The sequence below is a fragment of the Hemicordylus capensis genome, chromosome 1 (genome assembly GCF_027244095.1).
Source record: "Hemicordylus capensis ecotype Gifberg chromosome 1, rHemCap1.1.pri, whole genome shotgun sequence".
Classification (NCBI taxonomy): domain Eukaryota; kingdom Metazoa; phylum Chordata; class Lepidosauria; order Squamata; family Cordylidae; genus Hemicordylus; species Hemicordylus capensis.
The window spans coordinates 149,317,623-149,330,123 of NC_069657.1; the positions used below are offsets into that span (position 1 = coordinate 149,317,623).

The following is a 12,501-nucleotide window of genomic DNA, read 5'->3' on the forward strand; positions in this document are numbered from 1 at the left end:
AGAGAATCGCCACTTTTAAAAGGTCCCTCTTTGCTCAGTTAGTATTAAAATGGGAAACACATCTGGATGTGTGCCACAGTCAGATATCGTAGTGCCATGATCATCATGATCCTTTACGGAGCTTTGGCTAGGTGAACTTCTTGTCATGGGCCCCTGAGTGGAACAGTAGGCGCTTCATATCCCATCAGGGGATCGGATTTACCGACCTGTTTACAGATAGATGCAAGTCCCACTGAGGTCTGCAAATTTCGCTGATTAAGTGCTTCTAGAGTTGCCTCCTTAAATCAATAAGAGAACCAAATTAAAGCATTATTGTTTAGGGCCCTGAGAGGTTATTTAATCGGGCAGGCGTTTGTCGTATGGAATAGAGAAAGAGAGAGAGCGATCGCATTGTAACCCGCAGTTTGCGTTACCTCCATCATTTCTGGCATGGTTGCAATCGACCTGGATTGGGGGCGGGGAGACGACGTTGGACGAGGTATTCAGGTCGATTGCAACAATGCCAGAAACAATGGAGGTAACGCAACCTGCGGGTTTCAATGCGATATATCTCTATTTTAAATCCACAATTGATGAACAAATTAAATACAGTTATCCATCGACTAATATATCCGGCCTTAATTATTGGGAGCCACTTTCCCGCGGAAACAATTTGGCTGTTTAAGCAAATCATTGGACTTGTTTTCCAGTAGGTGATTAAAGCCACCTAATGGCGCAGGGGAAGCAACCTGCCTAGAGAGCAGGAGGCTGTTAGTTCGAATCCCCGCTGGTGTGTTTCCCAGAATATGCGGGAAACTCCTATATCGTGCAGCAGCGATATAGGAAGGTGCTGAAAGGCATAATCTCAAACTGCGGAGGAGGCGGCAATGGTAAACCCCTCCTGTATTCTACCAAAAGAAAACCACAGGGCTCTGTAGTCGCCCGGAGTCGACACCGACTGCACAGTCTTTCCTTTCCTTTCTCCCGGAGGGCTGCTGGGTTCCTAGGAGCTGATCAGTATGTGCCCTGACACTGGGTAGCATTTCCCTCCCAAACAGGTGCACGCGATAAACCGTTGTTTATAATAGAACTCATTCCCAAATGGGATTATTCTGCAGAAACTGATAACGGATGTTGCCTTATCCACACTTGGCAGCAGGGAAATGCTCGCAAACCTTTCCCATTTTCGTTGTTTAAAGGCCTTCGAGACAGATACATTTTCCCTTACACATTACAATACTTAACTATTCACACACATTGAAGGTGCTCATCGCTTAATGACTGCAGTTTTACGCGGGGACCTGCATGTGTGAATGAGCCATCAGCGGTCATTCCGGTCAACACCATTGACGGAGCTTTCGTAACACATTATTGTTATTATTTTTTAAAAATAAGTTTATCGCTCTTCAGCCAAAACAAACAAAACATAGCAAGAAAATGCTATTAGAAAATGGTTCTCCAAAGGGCTCACAATCTAGACCTAACCTCGACAGACACAACGTTTTTCAACAGAGACAGTTCACAGATCCAGCTAGGAAGTCATCATGTTTTGCAGTCGTCATCAAGTACATGCAAGAAATGGAGTTTTCTATTCAAGGTGAAGAGCCTAATCCACCGCGGTGGAATCACAAGGAGGTAGCTCTTTGTACCTGGCCTATGATGAATTTAGAGTAGATGCTGAGAATTTAAAAGCTCGTAGAGGGGAAACGACAAGCTCTTTGGCTGCAATCTCATTAGTTTTGCTTTTATTTATCACGCATACGGATGTTAGGAAGGTCCGCACTTCCGTGGTACCACCAGCATCTGCTTTCCATGTAGAAAGTTCCCGTTCCAGTTAATATTTCAAGGCTAGCACGATTTCCAAAAGCCCTCTGTTTTTCTTTGTTTCTTTTAGGACTAGACTACATCTCCATATTCCATAGCTGCACAGTAAGAATCCAGCTTAGATCAGAAGAGGAAAAGGACTTTTACGCAGCCACGGGGCGTGGCGGGGATGCAGTTGGAGAGCGCGCTGGGATGTTGCTCGCCTTTTCTTCACTTCTGCGTCGACCTCCGGGTACCAGTAGATTCTACATTGTAGAATGCTGTTGCTGATCCTGCTCTTAGAACAAAGGTCATTGTGGCCTCTGCGGATGGTGGACGTTGTAGTCCAACAACATCTGGGGGACCAGATCTGAGAACCTCGGCCTTAGGTTTTTCCTTTCTCTCTCTCTTTCTTTTCCTTTTCCTTTCTCCTTTGGTCATCGTTCCTAGTTAGAGTTGAATGAAATCTCTGCCTTTGCATTCACAGAGGAAATGGTAGCTTTGCCAAATAGAAAGACATGGGAAAGATTCGTGATCAGTTCTGTTGCACGTTGATAGGCCTGTGCCTCATGCACTTCTTGATCATGGTGTTACATTACCGTATTCATTTTAGGAACAGTTTTGCGCTACATAATTAATGGATCCATGCTTTCATTCTTTTCTTTTCAGTTTTCTCTGGAATTGCAAATTAGCACTGCATTTCGCCATGTGTGATATTCGACACTGATTTTTTAAAAATTTGCTTGTATTAACATGTTGTATAGATAGCTATATAGAGCAGGGATTCTCAATGTTGGGTCCTCAGATGTTATTGGACTTCAGCTCCCATAATCCCCAGTCAAAGGCTACTGGGGCTGGGGATTATGGGAGTTGAAGTCCGATAACATCTGGGGACCCAACGTTGAGAATCCCTGATATAGAGTACAGTGTTGCAGGAAGTCCCAGTGGTTTCAACTGAAGAGAGTTGAGCACGTTTTTAATTAACTTTCCAATGGCCATCGAAACATAGGCTGATTACTATTGGTGTGAATTGTCACTATGTTTTATCTTACATACTTTTAAAGCTTTGCCTAGAATCACAGACTAGGTCTGAGGCGTTTTGAAAACTTATGTTACTAAAGTGTTTTAGTATTCAAGGAGCCATAGGACTTAGTTGGCTTTGAGGCAAGAAACTAACATGGCTATACTTCTCCCATTGACAGAAATATTAAGAATCCATAATATTGGCTGCCTTGTGACCATGGTGGTGTCCCAGCCCCCCTTGTTATGTTATGTGTATAGTTTATATGTTTAAAATAAGATTTTAAAATGCATTCATTTTAAATTTGACAAGCCGATGACATCATTGCTTTAACATCCACCAGGACTGAACACATTGGCGTTGACGTTTTGTTTTCTGTTAATTTCTTTTTAAAGTTTCTCTCAAGGTCAAATTTCAGAAGCAACATCTGACAGATTTGCACAAGTTGGATTCAAAATTAGAAATCTGAGGTCGTGCGAAGCTGTTTTCCGGGTCTAGTGGGCAAATTAGTGACAATTTCCACTCTTGGGAAAGGGGAAGAATGGAATGGAGGGAACGAACAGCGGTAAGATCAGCCCCCTCCGCCTCGATGTCGTGGATGGGACGTGGGAACTCTCATAGATGGAGGGCAGGTGGCGCTCCCCTGCTCCGCGAGACTTTGGGGCTGTAATATGTCCCTCTTTTAATATCTCAATAGACTCTCATTAAGGTATTAATGGACCTCAGCCCACTTCTTCTTCTTCTTCTTCTTCTTCTTCTTCTTCTTCTTCTTCTTCTTCTTTATTCGATTTCTATACTGCCCTTTCAAAAATGGCTCAGGGCGTTTTTCACAGAGAAATAACAAATAAGATGGATCCCTGTCCCCAAAGGGTTCACAATCTAAAAAGCAGGCAGGCACCTTCTTTCAGGGCGTTTGACATGATTTGCTTTAACCGGAAGACCAAACACTGGTCGGTTGGATGACACATTCTCGCCCAGATGAGCCAATAAAAGACCTCCTCACACCCATGACGGAAGAGCAGGTCCTGGGTGGGCAAAGCCACACTCGCCCTTGCAAGGGAGCCACCTCTGATGTCCCGCCTTCCAAAACGGGAAAGGAAAGGAAGTAGCAGGCAGCGGCGCAGAGGAGAAACTTGGGAAGCAACCAACTGGTCCTCACTTGATGTTTTGGCCGGGGAGAAAAATACGTTTTGAGTATCGAAGATATAGCTCATTGGGTTGGCGGGGGTGGTGGTTTCCCAATAATATGAGGAGGAATGGAGAGTTCCTTAGCGCCTAGGGGGAACGGCACCCTTTCCCGGGGATGAAGGGGTGTGTGTGAAAGCATTCCAGCTCATGCGGAGGGGGAAGAGCCCGCCAGAGACCCAGATGGGTTGTGTGCCCCCAAACCCCGATAGTTCTGTGGCCCTTGCAGCCTAGGTGGCTCCGCTGCCTCCTCGCCTCCTTTCTGCCGCCCGCCCTCGCCTTCTGCCGGGGTCTTCCTTCCTCTTGTAATGGAATAAGCCGGGTCAGGCCCGCCCCCAGCACAGACACTCGCCCCGCTTCATTGACCGGCTAATGAGGCGTGAAATCCCCGCTTGTCCCTGCGCGCTCGAGCAGAAGTACGACAAGGGAGGACAATTTCCCTTCTCTTCTCCGAACGGACAGCTGCGGAATCCCCCGCCTCCAGCCAACCCCACCGCCACGGTCCCGAGGAGGAGGCCACATATTAAAAGGTCGGACCAGACCAACCGAAGAGTGAAGCTAGTTTCTGTGTCCCGCCTGGATCTAGAAACGCCAGCCCTTATCCCACATACCACAATTTCACAGCCTCCGATTTCACAGCCTCCGATGGTAAACCATCCGGAATGGGACCAGATTCACAGGCTAAGTAGACTCCCTGTTTCCCCTGTAAGCGTTCCTCACCAAAAATAAAAAATAAAAATATATTAAAAGGACAAGAAACGGCCTTGTTGCCCAACTGAATACAACAAGGGAAGATAACTAGAGGATAACTAGATAATGGATAAGTAGAGGCCCGATTCACAAGTAGGGGTGCAGACAGAGGGTATTTTAAGTGAGGGGCACTCACAATTTATTTGGGGGGGGAGAGGAAATACACTTTTATGGGGGGGACAAAAACGGAAGATGTGGGTTATGTCTGCGTGGGAGTTCAGAAAAATGCGGGGGGAGCTCAAATGTTCAAGTGGGGATCTGCAGCCACGTTCACACGGGCATGGCATGTTCCTCACTGGAGCCCAGATGAACTTGTGAAATGCTTCCATTGAAAAGGAGGTGATGTTCACAGACAGGAAAGCTTTTTCTGTGTAGTCCGATTTAAAATAGCTGTTTTAAGCGTTCACGTCATCATTTGATGCAACTATGGAGTGGTGAATATAGTGAGGGTGCGTGTGTGTAAGTAAAACAACTTACTCTGATCTGCCTTAAGTAATCTGGAATATGAGCTCTGTAAATGGGAGCGGGACGCTTTATTCATCCCACTGGCTTGGACCTAGAGATCAAAGGTCCACGCGAGTTCCCGAAGGCAGGACCTTCACTACAGACTACACTACGCCTGGGATGCCAACAGCATGAAGCAAAACGCGAATAAAACACCCCTCCCTTTCCCAAAAGTGCATCAGACCACAAGAGTCCATTTTCAGTTGGGAGAATGGGGTTCAAATGTTTTCCCCACCACCACCTCCAATTAAGGGGGTTCAGGGCTCGGAATACCCTCAACCAGGAAACTTGCTGGCAGATGCTACTTCAGAGGAGCGATCCTGTAAGCCTTTGTGGCTTACCGTGGAGAGCCCAAGGAGGTGTTCCGAACCTGGGGGCCTGCTGCCTGCCCTTCCGCCAGGAAGTTCTCTTCCCTGGAGAGTCGCCAACGTTTCCCGCGTGAAGGGGCGGGGGGCGGCACCTCTTCCTTGATCAAGGCATCCACTCCTCCCGCGCCACATTAGTGGCGGAGAGGTCCTGCCTTGGGTTGCTTCCGCTCTCCCCTTCCGTTCCCAGCGTATTTATTACACGGTGAAAGACCCATACGGAAGACAAAGCAATGCGCGCACATGCACAAGAAAAGCTGGCGCGGTGGCTAATATGCCGAGTAAGGAAGCCCCGGCCGGTTCAGCGAGAGGAGCAGAGCAGGCTCGCACACTTCCCAACTAACTGCACCGGGGAAGGGCCAGTTTTTGCAGGGCTGGGCTGCCCTCGGGGGACATGTTTTCGGGTGGCGCAGAAGGCTTGCTGGAGAAGGGGGAGAGGCACGCAAAAACTGCCCCTTTCCCCACTGCACTGATGCAATTAGTTGGGAGCTAGCCTGCTCCTCTCGCTGCATCGGGGGTTCCACCCTTTCTCTGAATCTCAGTCAGTATGTATATATAAAATGAAAATGGAAAATGAAATAATAATAATAATAATAATAATAATAATAATAATAATATATTTTATTTATTATTATTATTTTATTATTTCTGTGCATAGATAAAAACAGAGTGAGCGGGCGCGCACACACACGATCTAAAATCTTTAGCGGAGGATCAAACAAGAAAGTATAGCAAGGAGGCCAGACCAATACTTGAATTGCCTTTTTGGCCAGGGTAAAGGGATGCCCTCGGCTGCCATCGTAAACTCAGTGGCGAGTACGCCCCACCGACTGACTCCTGGGGAAGACGCGTTTAGGATCCCGCTGCCAGTCTCACCGTCTGCTGGTTGCTCTGCTGTCCGCACCTGCGGGATGTGGTGTGGCCTACAAGCCCAGAGCAGTAGCAGGCACTGAAATGATTCAGGTGAGGCGGCTCTTTGCAGTCTTTCATACGCAGCTCAGGCGCTAGAGATGGAACTTGCAAGAATTCATACCTGGCAGCCCCCCTAATCCACTTGCTGCCACTATCCTTAAGCACCTAAGGGAAGAGTCAGACCATTGGCTTTTCTAGCTCAGTACCGTCAACACTTACTGGTAGCAGCAGCCTCACTTTGTGTACCATGCTGTCTGATTAGTGTGTACAGTTTGTAGTCTTATATAATGTTTTACTAGTCTGTATTTCTGCTGACAATTTGGTCAATAAGCTTTCTTTTTTTTTTTAGGAACTCATATATTCAGATAATTAAGAAATCTTTTTTTTTTTTTTAGGAACTCATATATTCCGATAATTAAGAACAAAACACTGACGTAGCAACACTTGGAGACCCCAGGATTGCACCTGGGGTGGTCTACCACTGAGTTACAGCCCCTCTCCAAGCCTTAGTTATTTCTTGTTCTTATTGTTTCAAAATTTCACAAAACGCCAGGCAACAAAAATCCGGGTTTATTTAATAGCCCGAAAGAAGATTTCCAGGCAGTTTTCCCACACACACAAGCGCGTGCACACACGGATTTGAAATTGTCATTTTCCTCAGGAAAATAAGCTTGTACATGTAAAGGAATTGTAGCAGAAGAGGAGAATGAATAAGAGATAAAAGGTTGAGACAGCGGTCAGCGGATCAGTTTCTTCCTATACTGACTAATCGTCAATTACTTACAGACAAAATCCTGCTTTGTTTTTATTTTAAAGGTCTGTATTTACAAATCTAAAAATAAGTTATCGGGGCAGGGTAGTGGGAGAAATACATGAGCATGAAAGTGGAGCTCTTCCCCCTCATAGTACGAAGTAGGTAACTGACAAGAGTAAGAAACAGTTCAGTTCATTAAATACCCTCAGAATACCACGCTGAGACACCCGGATGCGAATAGTAATCAGTGTATTAGCTGTCGAGATGGTTATTAATCCACTAAATATTCAACAATGAATATGCAGCTGACTGATCTCCTCCCCCCCTTCCCACCATTGTTTAAAATCTAAATAGGTTTTTTAATGCCATAGTTTTCTAATTTGTTATTATTGTTGCCAACATTTTGCAGCCTGTCTGTGTTGTTTTCAAATGGCATTTTAATATTTTTAAGATTGCGAGATTCGACATCTCTCTCTCTCTGATACACACACATACACAAACACCATTTTCTTTGGCAATCTAACATATCAGGCATTCTGGAATATGAATTGTGACATATTTAGTTTCCGTCTAAAAACAGACCCCCTTTGATGAGAGATTACTGCAAACAATCAGACTGCGAAAGGCATCTCGACGTTTTAAAAGTTGCTCATGAAAACAAAAAGTTTCTTTCTCTCTCTCTCTCTCTGACACCCACAAAATTCTTATTTGTTTGTTTACTCTTTCTATTTTCATTATTATGTTTTACTGCTATAAGCCTTTTTGATGATCAGTTGGGCTGAAAGCAGGTCAAGTAACTCAATAAAGACATAAAACACACACACTTGCAAAAGCGTCCCTTCGTTGCATTTCAGAATGTTGTTATCACTAGTTACAACTAGGCGCTCATTTCCTGGATGAGTCTAGCGGCTATAACCGACGAGATAGCAAGAAATCATGTCTCCCCCCGCCCACACACACACACCGCCCAAACCTCCAACTGGTAACCAATTAACTGTAGCTATCTCCTCCGATTCCGGCAAAAGCACCGGGAGACTGTGGGGCAGATTAAAGTTCAAAATCTTTTACAACTTCCCCTGTTTGGGGTCGAGTGACTGACGTGGGAAAACCCATGGGCAGAGCCGAAATGCAGTTTAGCTCAGGTCTCGTCGCCGGAGAGTTGACCGAGCCGAACCTGGGCGTGGGCGAGATCACAGTGCGTGTGTGTGATGCACATGGACAGGTGAATTCTGCCTGCAGCACGGAGCCTTTGCTTTGGTCAGTTTCAATATCTTTACCTCTGCCTACTTCGTCGTCATTCGAAGGCCCACTACCACCAAAGAGTAAAAGAGCAGCTTGCTTTAATTTGGATTCTAAGAGCTTTCCGCTGGGATTCAAGCACGTCCCATAGACATGAAAACCTTGAGACTTGCTTGCACCTGAAACATCTAGGATGGATCGGATTATTACCTTCATGTAAATGTGCTTCAAACCGAGGGAGGTCCTAGAGGAGGCAGGGGACAGTCCCTCACCCCACCCACCTTTCAGACCTCCGGAACACCTATGATCACAAACCATAGATGTAAACCTGTGTCTGGACTGTACCACTTCAGATTGCAGGTAGGGGGGGTTCACCTGATGGAAAGCCCCTCCATTTAAGAAAAAAATCCTGCACATAGAAAACTAACAGGATAGGGAGACGTGTAGGCTAAAGTCCTTCTCCCTAATATATAAGCTGGATTCAGACATTATGCTGCACGCTCCTACTTGTGTTTGTGTGAATGACTGTACCTGTGTTCATTTTAAAAGTGAACCTTCAGATGCATGGTGCAGATAGGAAGTGTACTTCTGTACCTGTATACAAAATATGAATGACTCTACCTGTGCACAGATGTGTACCTGTGTACACTTTACACTCGTGGTAAGGGTGTTGAACATAACATGTGAATGGGCCTATAGTGTTCTATGTGGCGGCTGTTTTTTTGTTTTGTATGAGGGAGCATTCAGTCGGAGGTAGTCGAGACGCAGGTCTGCCACCACCCTTTGTGAGACTTTCAGGCCGGTTGGCTAGTTTTACGCACAGGGACTTGAGTCAGGAACAATTAAATAGGTTAGGGGTCGAATTCCTTTGTTTGAAAAAGGAGTGGGCCGCTCTCCTGTGTTAATACTCCTACTACTGTTGTGAGCTACACCAAATACTCTTAACATAGCTGGGTTTTCCCTTCCCGCAGATTAATGCACATTATATCTAAAGGCAGGTTTTTGAAGACTGCTGTGAATCTCATCCTCTTTTCTTGAAATCGGAAATGGAGTGCCACTTTTTAGGGTCTGGCACTCCAAACCTTGTCACCTTTATGATGACCCCACGTCCCATTTATTTCAATGGCACCATGAACCGTTGTTTAAATTACTTTCCTATGTAAGGCCCGTCTGTTTAACTGCGAGGGGATGTGGTGGGGAAATATTACAAAATGCGTTATTATTCTTTTCTTAGCTATATTTGCAGCTGCTCTTCTGAGTACTAAAATGTGTCTTATTTTGCAACGGTTTCTCAAAATAACCGATTGCTGATTAGTCGGTGGAGGTGTGTGTATATGTTTGTGTGTGTATGTGTGTATGTATATGTGTATATGTATATGTGTATACACACAGAGAGAGAGGGAAAAATTGTTCCGAGCAACATGTGTAATCCAAAGGGTGATGAGTGGTGTACATATTCAGTTCGTCTTAGAAGGTTGCCAAGAGGAAGACTAACCCGACAGAACCCGTCGAAATAGTAGATAGCCATATTGGTCCTTTAGCAAGGGGAATGTAAAATAAATGCCGTTTTTAGGATCACCTAAGAAGTCAGAGAATAGTGAACCTTTCTAGATTTCTAGAATTATTCTTCAGACTGGATATAGGTAAGTAAAACAAGTTGAGAGAGAGGGAGGTGGGCATGTGGAAAAGCCCTCGACTACTTCCTTGCTAACAGTTTTAAAACGGAATGAGCGAAAGTTTTTGCAGACTTGTTAGATTAATCACTGACTGCTAGATGCAGATCTGAGTTAGGTTTCAGTTTGCACGAGGCGAGGGTTACGGCATAGGATCTGGCAGTAAATGTCTGGAGACCGGCGCAACGCAGACCCTATAGTGAAAGGAGCTTGGTTGCATGAAGACCCATCTTCACACACACACACATTTTCATGAACACACATAGACTACTACAATATCAGCTGGTACTGCTGCGTGGTGAGAACACGTAACCTCTGATGGAAAGTGCAGGAGGTCAGTTTGGATAAGTGGGGAGGAGGAGAAGATATACACCAAGAATCCAAGCATTTTTTTCATCCCACCCCCCACCCGACCGCCCTCATCTGAAGGAGTCTGGTTTAGTTTCAGATTTTTCTGCGTTTCTAACAGCGCTTAAATCACATTCCAAAAAGAGATCATCCCCGCCTGTGAATTCCAGCCTGCACTATCCAGATATAGAGACTGCTACTTGTTGCTGACTACAAAGAAGAACGTGTTCGTGGCAGCCGGCGAGGAAGTCAAAGCGACACCAAGATGGCATGCCTTCTCCCCAGTCTAGATTATCTGGACCAGATCTTCCTGGGGGTTCCCTTTTGGGGTGAGAGGGTAGCTCCCTCCCTGGCTGGAGACCATTCAAAAGCCTTGCGCCCTGGACAGCTCCTAGCCATGCGCCCAGGGCGCACGGCTTCCTTCCGGATACCCGGAGCTGGGTTCTTACCTTGAAAGTCGTGGAAGCGGGGGGCCATGATTCCGGCTCGAATCCAGTGCTCCAGCGGGAGGGAGCCGGCTACCGCGGCCGCCTTCAGATGCTCTGGGCTCGGCTGAGGCAGGTGGGGGAAGCCGGCGGCGTAGGGGAAAGCAGGGTGTTGGCCGGTCAAAGCCGGGAGAGGGTAGAGAGGGGGCGGGTACATGGCGGGAAGGGCGCCCAGCCCTGGCGGCGGGGGCAAGTTCAACAAGCCTGGCTTGGGGATGAAGGCGGCGGCGGGCGGTGGCAGAGGAGCCAGGCTGGGAGGCGCGACCGGAGGAGAGGGCGTCTCAGTCCGCGCGCAAGAGCCGGGACTCCCCGCGGAGCTCTCGGGGGAGGCGCTCGGCACAGGCCTGGGGGGCTCCTCAGCTAGGAGGGCGTCGATCCGGAAGTTCTGGGACTTTTCCAGGGCCTTCTGCATCGTGGCTGGCTCTGGCTCCCGCGCTCGTTGCGGGCCCCCTTTGCCCCCCAGAGCCGCCCTGCTTCCTCTGCACTAGTCCCGGCCACAGGAGCGCTGCCTCGGGGCGATCGAACTTGGCGGGGCAGCTTTCTTCGAAAACACCTCCTCCAGGGGAGATGGGCTGGGGAAGGCTTCGGCTCCGCCGCGCACCTGCCTGCCTGCCTGGGCACCCCGCTCACCCCCTCCTCTTTAGCCGCTGGTCCTACGGCTTCTTCAGATGCTCCTCCTTTCCCTCCCGCCTCCGATCTCGCCCGACACGCGAGGCGACTGTTTGAAATCTCCTCCCCACCTGTCCATTGGCTCCCATCCCCTTTGTTCACACCGCTGCGCCATCATCTTCCATCTCAGGAATTGCGGCTCTAGGCAGGAAATATCACACCCTTCTGGGGGCAGGGCTGGAGTAAGCTGGAGGCTACCCGAGGGAGGGAGCGAGGGTTCAATCCGCTTCGAAGACACCGTTTGGCACAGCCCCTGCTTCTCCCAGGGAATAAAGACAGGAAATGGGTGTTTGTTGGCTTGAGAACCATCAGGCTGTCGTCACAGCCTTCTTCACTGAGCAGAACCGAGGGTGCTGCTCATTCTCCGCTATGGCCTGTGGTCTTCTTGTCTGGCTAGGTGGGAAGTGGATACATATTTATTTTCCAGCGGGTTGGCCTTGCGGCAAGGCAGCGAGACGGACCTAGATCCCGCCCTTTCTACCGTGCATATTCTTTCTTTCCCTCCCCCGACTTTCTTTCAAGGGTTTATATGCCGCCATTCTTCATATATGAATTTATGGCGGCTTACAACAGAATTTAAAGAACACAATATAACACAATGAAAAGCAGCAGCATATAACATCGTAAAAGCATGTTCCTGATGATGGACAGTCGTGTGTGGCCTGTAAGCTTGCCTACAGCTTCAGAAGCTGTTTCCATAACAAATAACGCATTTCCAGTATGATGTACATGTCGCTTACAGGTCTGGAGGCCAGAAGAAAACCACTATCTTCCAACTGGCCTCTGGAAACCCCACTCCAAATTAGGAGGCAGA

At 47.4% G+C, this 12,501-nt stretch overlaps 1 protein-coding gene across 1 annotated transcript in view; it reads right to left on the minus strand.

Annotated features, from left to right (window-relative positions):
• The window catches only part of LOC128329962 (motor neuron and pancreas homeobox 1-like), a 21,896-nt gene extending 10,466 nt beyond the window's left edge, over positions 1–11,430 (minus strand). Inside the window, exon 1 of the mRNA XM_053261984.1 lies at positions 10,983–11,430. Within this exon, the coding sequence (XP_053117959.1) occupies positions 10,983–11,430 (448 nt within the window). The remainder of the gene's footprint in view (positions 1–10,982) is intronic.
• Between the last annotated feature and the right edge of the window lie 1,071 nt (positions 11,431–12,501).